This window comes from Carassius gibelio, chromosome B17 (assembly GCF_023724105.1).
Source record: "Carassius gibelio isolate Cgi1373 ecotype wild population from Czech Republic chromosome B17, carGib1.2-hapl.c, whole genome shotgun sequence".
In the NCBI taxonomy this organism is placed as follows: domain Eukaryota; kingdom Metazoa; phylum Chordata; class Actinopteri; order Cypriniformes; family Cyprinidae; genus Carassius; species Carassius gibelio.
In genome coordinates, this window is record NC_068412.1 from 14,254,412 (window position 1) to 14,269,288 (window position 14,877).

General features: G+C 39.4%; 1 protein-coding gene across 6 annotated transcripts in view; it reads right to left on the minus strand.

The window, feature by feature from the left end:
- Positions 1-7,185: 7,185 nt before the first annotated feature.
- nhsl1a (NHS-like 1a) overlaps positions 7,186-14,877 on the minus strand; it is a 43,700-nt gene continuing 36,008 nt past the window's right edge. For 5 of the 6 annotated variants that reach the window (XM_052580814.1, XM_052580816.1, XM_052580818.1 and 2 more), the window contains exons 6-8: positions 11,641-14,814; positions 10,831-10,954; positions 7,186-8,913 (exon numbers count right to left, since the gene is read on the minus strand). In XM_052580814.1, coding sequence (XP_052436774.1) covers positions 8,313-8,913; positions 10,831-10,954; positions 11,641-14,814 — 3,899 coding nt within the window. In that variant the 3' untranslated portion in view covers positions 7,186-8,312. Of the gene's footprint in view, positions 8,914-9,710; positions 9,745-10,830; positions 10,955-11,640; positions 14,815-14,877 lie in introns of all 6 variants that reach the window. The other variant, XM_052580819.1, reaches the window with a different exon arrangement.

A 14,877-nucleotide genomic window follows, 5' to 3' on the forward strand; every position in this document is an offset into this window, starting at 1 on the left:
TGAATTTAAAAAGGATTCTGTAACGATAGATAGATAAATAAATGGTTTAAAAAGAAGATACTAAACCATACAAAATAAATAAAATTACATTATATTGCATTTGTATAGGCTATTACATTGTATTTTTTTCTGATTTCCGTAGGTTGTGTGTACTTCAAATGTGTTACTTATTATTAGAATCCAGAGAAATTCATTGCATTTACAGGAATCTTCGGATTAATCTTTTACAGATTAAAAATCAACCACTAATCCAGAATATTACAGTAGCAACTCATTGCTTACCTGCTAGTGATTGGGTATAAATAAATGTTTTGAATAGATCAAATATAATTTTTTTTATTTTATTTTTTATTTTATTTTATTTTTTTACAAAATAGCTACTACATTAGGCTTTACCAGTTGTTCACAAAGCTGGTCCTGGAGAGCCCCCAACACTGCACATTAGATGTCTCCCTATTCAAACACACCTGATTCAACTACATAGACCTCAAGACCTTAAATGTGTGTGTTAGATAAGAGAGACACCAAAAACGTTCTCCAGGACCAGGAACGTATTGGGAACCACAGGGCTATAGGCTTCCATCTCCATCAGTTTAAGACTTAAACTACTTCAGTCTGTGTGCATTGAATTAATTTAATACAGGAGTATCACAATTTGAGTTGAATTACTGAAATAAATGAACTTTTCCACAACATTCTAATCTATTGAGATGCACCTGTAAATAAGTAAAAGTTAATGTGTTTAGCCTAAAAGCTTGAAAGGTAGGCTCATACCATCTAATATGAATAAAAGTTCTAGTTTATTAAAACTTAATTTTTACAGACTGCGATCATAGATGTGATTAATCAACCTACATTGCCGCCAGTGTTGTGGGTAACGCGTTACAAAGTAACGCGTTAGAGTACTCTAATTACTTTTTTCCTGAAATTTGTAACTTAACGCGTTAGTTTCGTGCGTGGGTAATCAGTAACTTCGTTATTTTTTTTAAAAAAGTAATCCGTTATTTTAAGGAAAGGAAAATCCCGACTGCAGCCTGCTTTTTGTCAGACAGTATGCCTAGGTCTACTGTGCCACCTGCGGATGTATCAGCGGAGCCGAAGCTCTGTGATCGTAAAGTCAATGGCTGTGATACGTCTGTGCCCTGCGCCTGACCCTGTGTGTGTGGGGTTTTTTTTTCGAACTCCCGGCAAGATAGCAGAGAGGACAGCGTTTGGTTTATGGAAGTACGCACATTATTTTCAATTTGTCAACGAAAAAGAAAAGAACATAACGGTAAAATGCACACTCTGCTTTGGTGAAAAGCTTCTGTCGACCGCCAAAAATTCTACCTCAAATTTAACGCTACGTTTTAATCACTACCTTGAAGAGTAAATGTAAGAGGACTGTGTTAAAGCGAATTTAGGCTTGTGACTGTGAGTGGCACTTTAATAATAATTAGTTCGGCTATTAAGCGATTTGTCATTTGCCTGTGTGCCAGTGAAGGATTTAATTCGGGTTTGTTATCATTTTTGTTTGACAGGCAGCTGTTAATTTCTGTTAGATCATTGGCTGGCTGGTTGTTCATCATTTCTAAATGGATTTAAATCTGCAAGCCTGTTTAAGGTTGTGTTTACAAGTAAGCATACTTGTACTTTGATAACTGCATTATTTAAAGTTAAAGAAAAATCAGGAGTTATCTTGTGGTGCTCATAATATACAGTAGCCTAGGCTACCCGGGCTGGGTAACGTTAGGTGCGAATTTTGATTAATAATATGTTCTGTGACAATAAATAAATAAAACGCCATGTGGAATAGCCTATTGCTGACTATCTATCCTGTTATTGTTATCCTGCAGTGTTAATTTAGTCGGATGAATGACGTTATTCATTGTCGGGAGTCACGACTTCTAGGTGCATTTAAAGGGGCCGGGTGCTGTGTCTGTCGTGTGTGAGCCGCTGCAAACGGCTTTTAATTTTTGGTAACGCATGAGTACTCTAACGCGTTACTTTTATGAATAGGTAACGCTGTATCATAACTGATTACTTTTAATTGATGGTAACGTTGTAACTTAACTAACTACTTTCCAAAGTAACTATACCCAACACTGATTGCCGCCCACTAATATTTGCACCCTTGGTAAATATGAACAAAGGCGGCTGTGAAAATACATATCCATCATTGATCTTTTTGATCTTTCATAAAAAATAAAAAAAAAATCTAAACTTTAAAGGGGTCATAAAAAAGAACATTTTGTGTATTTGGTGATGAATGTGTTTATGCGGTTTAAGGTAAAAAGGTAAAAAAAAAAAAAAAACATTATTTTCCACATACTGTGCATTGTTTCTCCTCTATGCCCCGGCTTCTGAACCAGGGGCGGAGCGGGGGGGTGGCTAATGGGGCTTAAGCCCCGAATGTTTTGTCAAAAGCCCCGAATCTTTTAGCTTTTTTTAAATAATTTCAACTTTGTTTCATTTCCTCTCAGTCTCTCAGGCTGGAGCGGCAAAAAAAAGAAAAGAAACAAAAGCTCTATTACTGTGCGTTGTGGCGGACGGTAAAGCATCACGCATCACTTCGCTTGTTTGGCAACTGCTGATAAAAACTAACGAAGAAGAATATAAATCATCTTCTTCGTCGTTGTCATTAGGGGCTGGTGGGCTTTTTATTTCACCGCCGTCGTAGCGAGCTCACTGACTAACCGCCTGAAATTAACATTATGGACATAATTTTTTTTTAAAAGGAACTCGTAACAGCAAACCTCACCGGCCAGAGAGAGATTCAAAAGCAATATATCCCAATGTATCAAATGCTAAGTTATTTCAGGGCATGTTTTACAACTGTTCTCGGCACATTAGTGGGATAAGAAGATAGATTCATTGAGAAATATAGCTGGAGAACAATTAAATACAAAATAGTTTGTAGGCTCTACTGGGTGAATAATTTTTTTTTCTGAGTAACCATCATTTTCCCAGATAGTGTATAGATTTTTAGGCATCTCTTTTATCTCAAACAGCCTGAAAAATAGTGCATTTAGCTGACATAAATGGGGGAAAAAAATCTCCCCTGCGGAGTACACCCCTGCAGCCCCCTAGGTTTGGGCTAAGCCCCGAATGTTTACATCTTCTGGCTCCGCCCCTGTTCTGAACTGTCGATTTCCACAAGGTTCATCTCTCTGAAAAGCAAGGTGTGCTGTGATTTGCCGAATGCCTCAAGCCTGAGACTGAAATGTTACGCCACTTAACATATTGTGAAGCCTTGTCCGGCCAGAGCAATGGACCAAAAACAAAAAACCCCATTATAAACAGGATTTCTAGTCGTGTCTTCTTTTGGAAGGCAAAAACAAAGTACACTCCAAAGAAAAGGACAATTTGAACATTGCATCATTTGATCCCTTTAATCAAAGTAAAACAATTGAAAGTGGGGTAAACTCAGATTATTAAAACACTGAGCCCACTCCCTTTGTTGTAAAGCAACCCCACACATGGATGGACGGTCTCAGGATGCTTCACTGTTGGCACAACACAGGACTCATGGTAGCATTCACCTTTTCTTCTTCGAACAATCGATTTTCCGGATGACCCAAACAGTTAGAAGGGAGCTTCAGAGAAAGTAACTTTGCACCAGTCTTCTGCTGTCCAATCCTTGTACTTCCTGCAGAATTTCAATCTGTCCTTTAATTTTTTCTTGGAAAGAAGCAGCTTCTTGGCTGCCCTTCTTGACACCCAGCCGTTGTCTAAAAGTCTTGGCCTCACTCTTTGTGCAGATGCTCTCTGCTGCCATTCCTGAGCAAGCTCTGCACTGCTGGTGACACGTTTCCATAGCTGACTCCTCAGGAGGAGACAATCCTGGCACTTGCTGGACATTCTGGGGCGTCCTGAAGACATCTTCACTGCAGTTGTACCTCTCTCCTTGAAGTTTTTGATGATCCAGTAAATGGTTCTTTCAGGTGCAATATTATTTGTAGAAATATCCTTGCATGTGAGGCCATTTTGATGCAAAGCAATGATGGTTTTTGGAGGTAACCCTTGCTAACAAGAACACAATGATTGGAAGCACTTCCCTTCATTTATAGCAATCAGTCTGCTCTTACAAACTAATTAGTATGATAGTGATTAACCTGAATAGTACTCATTTACACTTTCGCATGTGCTGCTGATATGATTAGTCAGTTTATGTTAGCTGGTCATTTGATTAGTAAATTTGTTTGTGTGTGTGTGAAAAGTTCATTTTTTGGACAGTGAAGTTTTTAGCAATTATTTAAAATGCATCTGATTATTTTGATCAATAATCTAGAAACAATGTGAATGGACCCCATGAACAGCTAAGCAGCAAACTTTGCAAAACACAAAATGTATGTTTGGAACTCCTGGTTCAACCAAAAACAAACTCCAGCACATTCAGTTGTCAGACACGACTGAAACTTCAAATAGGACTGGCTTCTATGGTCAGATGAAATATAAAAAAGCCCTTTCTGGCAGCAAATAGATAAAAAGTAGCCCATGCCCACAGTTATACGTATATTGCTGGATCTTTTTTATTTTGGGCCTATTTTTCTGCCGGAGCTCCATGAAATCTTGCTCCAATGCATGTCATCGTGGATCCTATCAAATACCAACAGATTAAAAAAATCTAAGCCTGACTGCCTCTGTTAGAAATCTTATAATTTACCATGGTTGGATCTTCCATGGACCTGGGAATCTGGAGAGACTCTGAATAAAGGAAAGGTCTCTGCTCTCTTGTCAGGTGTTCTCCAAACTTATCAGGCATTATAGGAGAAAACTCAGAGCTGTAATTCTGGGAACAGGACTTTGCAATAATTGGGTGCCAATAACCATGGCTAACGTGAACTAGAGAAAAACATTCATTTCATAATTTGAGTTTCCCCCCTCTTTCCATTGTTTTACTTCAGTGAAAGGTTAGAATTGTGTAAATTTGTTAAATGAAAGATCAAAAGGATAAACAATGCAAATGTTATTTTCACAACCTCATTTGCTCATATTTACTAAGTAGTATGCCAATATTAGTGGGGAGCACTGTAAGATATGTCACATTTCGTGAAATTGGGTCCCTTAAAGAGATGTTTTTACTTAAAATACAATTAAACTTAAAACCTGTCAGTAGCATACATTTTTAAAGAAGATCAGAACCAGATTTAAATCTTCCCATGTAAGCCTGAACCAAATGTGAAATATAAAAACAATATTTATGAATGTAAAATAAGATGTTTCATAATATTTTATACGTTTTATATATATTATAACATGTAAAATGTTTCACAGAAATGATTTGGTTTGGCCTAGTGGGTTAGTTTTACCTCAAAAACTGAGCCTTCTCAAGTGCCCAAAGGCATCATTACCTATTAAGAAATCCTACGGGAAATAATTAACTTTAGAATAAAAGTAACATTTGATAATCAAACCTACCTAACCACAACCTACCACAAAAGCTACCTAAAATACTCAGTTTGTCAAATTAAAGTTAGTAAAGTATAATAACTTACCTGTTAGTATAGGGCCTTGTCAGCCTGAAAACTCAGGTGTGCAAATATGTACAGTATGTATAGCAATCAGTGTTGGGTATAGTTACTTTGGAAAGTAGTTAGTTAAGTTACAACGTTACCATCAATTAAAAGTAATCAGTTATGATACAGCGTTACCTATTCATAAAAGTAACGCGTTAGAGTACTCATGCGTTTTCAAAAATTAAAAGCCGTTTGCAGCGGCTCACACACGACAGACACAGCACCCGGCCCCTTTAAATGCACCTAGAAGTCGTGACTCCCGACAATGAATAATGTCAGTCATCCGACTAAATTAACACTGCAGGATAACAATAACAGGATAGATAGTCAGCAATCGGCTATTCCACATGGCGTTTTATTTATTTATTATCACAGAACATATTATTAATCAAAATTCGCACTTACTCAGCCCGGGTAGCCTAGGCTACTGTATATTATGAGCACCACAAGATAACTCCTGATTTTTCTTTAACTTTAAATAATGCAGTTATCAAAGTACAAGTATGCTTACTTGTAAACACAACCTTAAACAGGCTTGCAGATTTAAATCCATTTAGAAATGATGAACAACCAGCCAGCCAATGATCTAACAGAAATTAACAGCTGCCTGTCAAACAAAAATGATAACAAACCGAATTAAATCCTTCACTGCCACACAGGCAAATGACAAATCGCTTAATAGCCGAACTAATTATTATTAAAGTGTCACTCACAGTCACAAGCCTAAATTCGCTGTAACACAGTCCTCTTACATTTACTCTTCAAAGTAGTGATTAAAACGTAGCAGAAGCAGATTTTCGAAACGTTTGTCCGACAGTCGATTTCTTTTTCGTTGACAAATTGAAAATAATGTGCGTACTTGTACTTCCATAAACCAAACGATATCCTCTCTGCTATCTTGCCGGGAGTTCGAAAAAAAACCCCCCACACACACAGGGTCAGGCGCAGGGCACAGACGTATCACAGCCATTGACTTTACGATCACAGAGCTTCGGCTCCGCTGATACATCCGCAGGTGGCACAGTAGACCTAGGCATACTGTCTGACAAAAAGCAGGCTGCAGTCGGGATTTTCCTTTCCTTAAAATAACGGATTACTTTAAAAAAAAAAAATAACGAAGTTACTGATTACTTACGCACGAAACTAACGCGTTAAGTTACACATTCCAGGAAAAAAGTAATTAGAGTACTCTAACGCGTTACTTTGTAACGCGTTACCCACAACACTGATAGCAATACAGTTGTGTTTTTAGCAATGTTAAATCTCCTTTGCTACTAATAAAAATGTCTGCTAAAATGTATCAAATACCCCTGATTCATTTGCTCCCGCATCCAAAAACATAAGGGATCACTCTTGTTTAAGGGTGTTTCATCTAAAGGCAGATTTAATTGCGTAAGAGATCACATGTCTGTGGTTTCTTTGCATCACTTGCCAACAGCCCAGATGTACTCAAGTTTTGAGATCAATGCAGCAATGTGTATTTTTTATTTTTTTTGCTGGAGCAGAATGCAGACTGTGTTTGGCCAGGCAAGAACTTGGCCTTGTCTGTGCTCTGTGAATCTCAGCAAGGATAACAGCAATCAGATGTGATTACCTAAATGACGTCAGTGGAGTGTGTGCCATCCTACCTTAGTCACTACTGTAATATAAAGCACTGAAGAAGTAGATCGGAAATAATATGCATATATTTCACAGAGAACAAGTGTTTTTATAATGATAAATGCCACGTTTTATTTCTTTCACAGAAACACTTGCAATCTATGCCTTTTACCATTTCTCTATGACCATTCTGCTGGTGTTCAGTACTAGTAAATAGACTAAACAGTACCTCCCTTTGGAAATAAGAAATGTAAAAATGTACAAATTGACATATCGGGTAAATGTGAGACAGACAAAAGCAAGGAATTTCTCAAGCTTTTGAAGAATAAAAAGACCTAAACAGACACTTTTAGTTTCTATAAATGAAACAGAATGGTTTGTAAAGGCTGGATTATTTACACTGTTAGAGTATAGTGAACTATTATTATTGTCTAAATGTAAACAGATACAATTCTATTTAGTTAGTTTGAATTGGCTTGCACTAACTGAATAACTTTCTGTTTAGAGTCCCATCTCTCTCATTGCTCTAACTGAAGATTGTTGGACACAGCTGAAAATAAATGAAGAATGGAAAGGTGTGTAAAATATACATATTTTAAATCAGTCTCTAAACACTTCTTAAAATTCAATTTAATCACCACACTCATTCTTTAGCAACTTCACCGTTAACAGTCATGTGCCACCCTTCAAACTTAACATGCTTGATAATGCCAATACTTCTTTAATGCCACCTCTTCCACGAATGTGATCTGGATGTGGATTCTGTGAATTTAGACTTTAAGTGCTCACTTTGGTCGAGTCTTCCATTGTCACAGTGACAGAAACACATCAGCATGGACCAATCGAAACAAAATCCCTCAAAGACATTCTGCTTCCATTCATTCTTCCCTCAACTTACCACCAAGAAGGAAACATACATTTCCTTATTAACCTGCATACAGCAAGCTAAGAATTCGATTCACCAACCAGTAACCCTCTGTTATTTTAAAACAATTTTTTTAGAACACTAATGTTTTATGAAAGATAAAGCTTTCACTCTCATAAGAGCAAAACTACAGTTTACAGTACTTCCCCCATTCCCCCGTCTACCTTATTCCTTGGGGACTGCTATTGGCCAGCACAAGCATGGCCTTCCAGTCTTTAGAGTTTAGACCTCTGTGGTCTTCATATTGAATGGACAGCTATCTTTTACAAGTTAGGTTTGAGTTGACAGCCCTAAGTGCTGCCTTGAGCGCAGACCGTGCTGCTGGAGGAAATGGGCAGGGCAAAATGTCTCTCAGAGCTAATGCAGCAGTCTGTAGACTCGGCCATCTCTCCTTCTCTTTCGCAGATGGCAGTCATTGGCCCACTGGGAATGCGACTACGGCTGTTGTACCGGCTGCTGGCTGCAGAGGGTGGTGTGCGTGAACGCCCATATTTTAGGGTTGTTAGTCCAGTGGTAAGACGGGGCAAGGCTCCCTCTGTACGTGCCCACTCTTCATATGCTCTCCTGCTGCTTGTCGGAGAGGTGCACAGTGTGTCAGATTGTGCATGCTCTGAATTAGCCCTCTGAAAACGGGGGTCTGTGCATTTGAGAATCTCAGTGGCTGACATGCGGAAGCCGGATTCTGAGCGGCTGCCCTTCTTCAGAAGCAGAGCTTTAAAACTGTCATTGCTCGTGGATGAGCGCCGCAGATTGCGCTGAATGGAGCCGGTCTGACGTGGCAATGATGTTAGGCTGGGGCTAGAGCCTGTTGGAGTGACAGGTGGGGACGGGAGGAAGTTACGGCAGCGTTCCTCTTCAGAGTCGCCACGGCCCAGTACCTTCCTCTTTGACCTGTGGATTAACAGACAGCAGGACAGGTTCTCAGGTAAGACTTTGGCATGGTTACTGCATGTCTTGCTGTTGATGTTGTTGGTACCATGAGTGTAGAAATTCCATGTGTAGCTTTTTTTAAATCTAGAAGTAAGTGAAAGTGCAACTGTCATTTGTTTCAGGACCGTAAACAGACGCCACTGTCTACTTGGATAAAAATGTTGGAAAATATATCATTTAGAAGGGATGGTTATTTGATAACAGATAACTAAATACCACTACTTTTAGTACTTTATTGCTTGTATTATCTTGTAGGAGTTACGGTTAAAGTTGAGGTAACAGTAAATTTGCATTTAAATAATTCCTTAAATAATACCACCCTGCTTCCTTAAGATTCAGAACATCATGTTCCCTTAAGGTTGTTTAATTTGAGCACTTGGATGTTAGCTCTTTCTAGGCATTAAACTTTGATTCACACAAATTAATAATGACAAAACTTCTAAGAATAACACTGCATCATGTGCTTTTTAGTTCTGTCCTACAACACTATGACAGTCATACCAGAATAATCTACCCAGCTCTGTTTGCTTACTTTCAGGTTGGTTGAAATACATTAAATCGTAACCTAACAAAAGGTGTGACACCACAATACAAACACTGTGAAGCAGAGCTTGGGGATTAGAGAGGGCAAAAAAAAAAAAGAGATTGATCAATTCTTGTAAAGGAGCTACTAAATTATGGGTGTAATCTGACTCTAGCCAAACTACAAATAGACAACAGCAGCCAAGGGCTTGATTACTTGCCAGTCCAATCCACACCTGTAATTTGATGTTCATGTTCTGTCTGCGCAGACTGCTCCAGATGACACGTTTAGACAAACAATTCAACACAAATGCATGAAAACATGACAAACTCTAATAACAATCAAATTGAATGATTAAAAGATCCCAGCTTGTAATAAAAGTCGGAATCATAAAATTTGTCTAGACCATCCAAAATACATGGGTCATTAATAATTCAATTCAAAGAAATACTAAAATGCATTCTATAGAACTTTGCATCAGCCAAATAAAAAAAAAATGTGTTTGTGTAAATTGAAAATATCTATATTAGTATATTATTTCTTAAAAATATATATTTCTATTATTAAGTATTATTATTATTATTATTATTAGTAGTGATTCTGATGAAAGAATGAATAGCTTCACAGACAGATTCATCTATTATGATCTATTATTCATCTATTATCATCATGGTTGTGTGCATGAAAATAAATTAAAGTATTAAAGCTGAATTAAAATGTAATAATATAAGTGTACATAGAGTTGACTTTAATTTTTAATAATGCATTCGTTTTTTCCGTATGAATAACCCATAAACCCATATATACACACTATATTCAGTATTTTTATTTTCAGATTTTCTGTGGCATAAATAAAAAAATAAATCTATTTGATGTCTAAATTTGGCTAATATGTGGGGAAAAGATATAATTAAATCCTCTTCCTGTAATTATTAGTCAGTTCTGAGAATCTAAATTTTTCTCAATCCTGTTTATTAGACAAAACAAAGTTATTTTGATGATCTGGTCACTAATCACATTAAAATGAATTGGCACAAAAAAAAAATTGTGACGATTAAATATTCTGAGCTTTCCTGAATAAATTATGTCAGGTGTTTTTACAGGTCAATACAAATGTAATACAATGCTTTTTAATGCAAATATATATAACTGATTCATATTGAGTAGTGCAAGAGGAACTAAATTATCCATTTACAAGTAAATTATCCATATTACGATCCATCAAAACTTTTAAACTACATTTCCTTTTCAAGCACAGCCTACAGCAGTTTTATGCTCATATTTATCCAAATAACATTTTACTTGTACGCATAATGCAGGCTCTACTGGCTAAATAGAGGAAAACATAACATTACCTATGAATGGCAGCAAAGAGGTCCTCTGTAGTACGGGGACGAACAGGCGTCACCATCTCCCCCACAGCCTCTCCGTTAGCATTAATACTAGATGCACTTTCAGTGCTCGAGTCAAACACAGCACCTACAACCCACACATAAACACTCAGCTTACCTCTCAAAGTGAGAAGAAACAATGGAGACTGCGCATACACTGACTGAAAATCAGAAAGGCATAAAACCCATACTGCAAAAGACATTTTCTGCTCCTTAAATTATTCACACTCCTTTGGTAGTCCTGCTGTTGTGCAATAACTGCACTTTAGTGAGCTCTGCTGAGAATATTATAGTATAAGCCCGCTAACCATCACAGACTCAAGGGCTCTCATTCAACTTTCTTAGCTGATTCAAGGGTAAATAGTTATGTAATGGATAAATGGAATCATAGAGTTCTAGTCATTCCTGTAGCACGTAAAGCAGGACCTGTGTGGGTGGTAATGAAGAGCATCCACTCTGCTTCACTCACAAAGGGGGATACATTTGAGGGTTGGAGGGGTGTTGATATAATTATATTAAAGCAATTTAATTAAACTTTTCAGAAGAAAGATGATCAAGATCATTGAGGCTGTATAATACAGAACATATAACCTAATAAACATAATATTATCTAGTAATTCATGCAACAAAAATGCAGCTTTGCAGATGGATCCAACGCTGATAATGAATTTAAATGCATGATCAAATGGCACAATCATTGTTTGACACACTAAAGTGATCCTCCATACACAGAAACTTTCTTTCTTTTAGGCAAGTAATAATAGAAGCCCTTACCATTTTCCTCATGGTCGTCCTCTTTAAAGCTGATGGATCCCGAGCTGCTGCTTGAACCATCATCTGATGTACTTTTATCATCACAGAGCCCAAAGTCCTTATCACTCAGGCTGAGGTCATGCTCATGAAGAATGAGATCAGAGAGTTGCAGGTCTTGCAGACTGCTTGATGACAACTCACTGCTGAGAGACTGTCTGCCTTTGACCACAGGGGTTGAAGAGTCTGAGTCACTCTCTTCCTCAACCTCTAGGTCCAAAGGAATTGCTTGCATATTAACTGCATTTGTCGAGGATGTGCCATTCAGTTGCCCTGACTCAAGAATTTCTTGCACTTCATGAACCTTTTGAAGCTTGAGTCCATGAGAGACAGGTGGGTGCATAATGGGTGGTATAATAAGGGAAAGACTGGGTTTCTTAGGTGATATAGGAGGCTTCTGTTTTAGCTGAGAACTTTGAGAAGAAGCTGAGGAGTTTGTGCATTGCAGAAGCTCATGGGAAGATAAAACTGGAGATGTCTCAGAGAGGTGCACTAAAACATTCTGGCCAGTATTCCTGACACGTTCATCTGGGCCAGGAGGTAAAGAACCAGTTGATGCCTCAGGGAAATCTTGTAGAAATTTGTTAACTAAATATTCGTGTTGAGATGCATTCATACCATTTTCTGACTGACCAACACAGAAAGCAGTCCATGTTTGATCTGTAGTGTCACTTTCCAGAGACTTTCCTAAGTTTGTTTTAAAATGGTTATTTGCTTGGTCATCAAAATCATCAAAACTGGCTGCTGTAAAAATATCTTCTATTTGCATGAGCTTGACAGGTCTTAGCTGCACCATCTGAAGAGCTTGGGCAGTGATTATTGGTCTCTGAGTCTTCTCTTGCTCTTCAGTGTGGTTGATGTTAAGTGCTTTTTCAATTTCCACAGCCTTCTTAAATGTAGGACAACTCTCTGTGTTCAAAATGGCTGCTGTTTGAAGACCCATCTCAAGTAATGGTGGTGGAGGAGGAGGTGGAGGAGGAGGAGGAGGGGGAGATAGAATGCAAGGTGAAAGTTTCGGTGGAAGAGGTGAAGGAGGTGGAGGACTATTTATACCTCCGTTGCTTGACAGAGATTCAGAGATCTTTGGTGGGGGAGGGGGGAAATCAATAGTGTCAAACTTTTCAGATGTCTTGGATGAATCTGAAAGTAAATTATGTCTCTCTTCCAAGTCAGAGGATAAGTCGGGTAGAAAAGGAAGAGGTGGGGTTGAGTTTACCATGGCTGCTGTCGGAGAGAAAGAAGCAGGGCTGGGTGATTCACATGATGTAATGGTCATGTCAGGTAGAGGTGGAGGTAGCGGTATGTTTCTGATGGAATCTGAGGTGTTGGAGGACAAGGATGTAGAGGAGGAAGACACAGAAGACCGCAGGGAGGACTTTCTTTCAGGCACTTTTGGTTTCAGCTTCCCTGCAGGTGATTTTGCTCTTATTAGAGAAGTAACTGGAGTGCCTGCAGTCGGAGTGTTGGACTGACTTGAATAACCACTTGATGGTGATGTCAGGCGATGAACCTTGTCAGGTGATGAGGCCAGTTTTGACTGAATCCCACTACTGTTGCAGTGGGACGATGGGAATCCGATGTTGTAGGCTGCGTTTCCCATGATTACTTGATTCTCCTCAGTGCTTGCAGATATTCTGATTTGGGAGGAGAGACCCTGGTCAGACCGTGGACCTTGGTAATCCATGTAGAAGTCCCAGGACTCTGCGTATTCTGAGCGCTGACTGCTGCTATCACTGTGTGTAGGTGTGACCGGACAAACAGCAGCTGGTGCAGACATCCCACTGCTTGCTGCACTTATGGTGCTCTGGCTTCTGGGTCGGAGTACCCAAGGGTCTTCAAACCCATTGCAGGGTGCCTGTTCAGAGCAAGTTTTTAGGTTAAGCTCTAAGGATTGCTGGAGACTAGAAATCAACTGCTCACTAAGGACCGAACCATTGTGGTGAGTCTTCCTCTGAGGTTTGCGCCTTAAGGAATCAGTCCTCGCTGGTGGGAGTGGGGGCTTTTTGGCTTTCCGCAGGGAAATGCTGCGAGTCAAGGAGCGGTTGCTGTGCAGACTTGCACGATCCCCTTGACTGTGGTGGTCCTTGCATTCATACAAACTGTGCCTTGCATCTCCCGCTTTATTGATGGAGCCATGACTATGCGACTTCAAACCGGAGTCCAGGTGCTTGGAGCTGTAGAATCCTTCATTGTCAACAGAAAACAATGAGTTTGAGTCCATCATGCTGGTAGAATGTTCCTCACTGACAGATGAGGAGCAGCTTGAGGTGACCTTGTCTTTTGGAGAAACGTCATACATCCACTGGTCAGTGGTTAGAGTGCTGCAGCTTTGATTGCTGCTCTCCGAGAAGTTGGAATCCCTGCGGACACAGTTACGACTGCCACAGTTTCTGCCATCAAGTGTGCTGCACTGGGACTCCGTCTCTGTATGGAAGCCTGTACAGAGGGAGGTTGTGGATTCATAGCAGGAGGAGACAGCCGACAATGAGGCATCAGCAGTACTAAACATCTGGGCTGAAGACTGAGGTGATTTCATCTGGTTATCCTCTGTTCTTTTGTGTCCGTAAAGAATGGAGTTCTGTAGTGCACCACTGAGACTGAACAAGCTTGGGCTATTATTTTGATCAGAGCCTTGGTCATTTGGATTTTCAGCAAGTTTGGAGCTGTTTAATGTACTGCTTCTGGAATCGGACAGCATATGCAGTGATGATGAAGAACCATGCTGCATGTCAAACTGGTAGGACAAGGAGCTTGTAGAGCCAGAATTTATCCTGTAGGGGGAGCTGGTGTACTTTGGTTCACAGTGCTGATGCGCAATGTGAGAAACTTGGCGTGGCAAACTGTGAAAGCTCTGATCACTGTCATTAAGCTGAGTGTAACTAATATCATTACAGTCACTCATGGTGGAAATGCTGCTTGAGGAGGAGACGCTGGCCATTTGGGCAGCAATTCCGTGGCCTCTCTGTGCTCTGATTCTGCGTACTGAGGGAGGAACAATCTTCACCTCTTCTGTTTGGCAGCTGGAGTCACGGGTGTTTAAGCATCTCAGGGTGGAGTTTACGCTTCCCACTCGACTGAGGGTGGAGTACTGATCTGCCATACACATAGAGTGAATTCTGTCATCTTGTTCTTTATTTGCTGTAAGAAAATAAGGAATGAGAATTACAGATATATGGTGTATGTTTACACTTGATTGTCTTT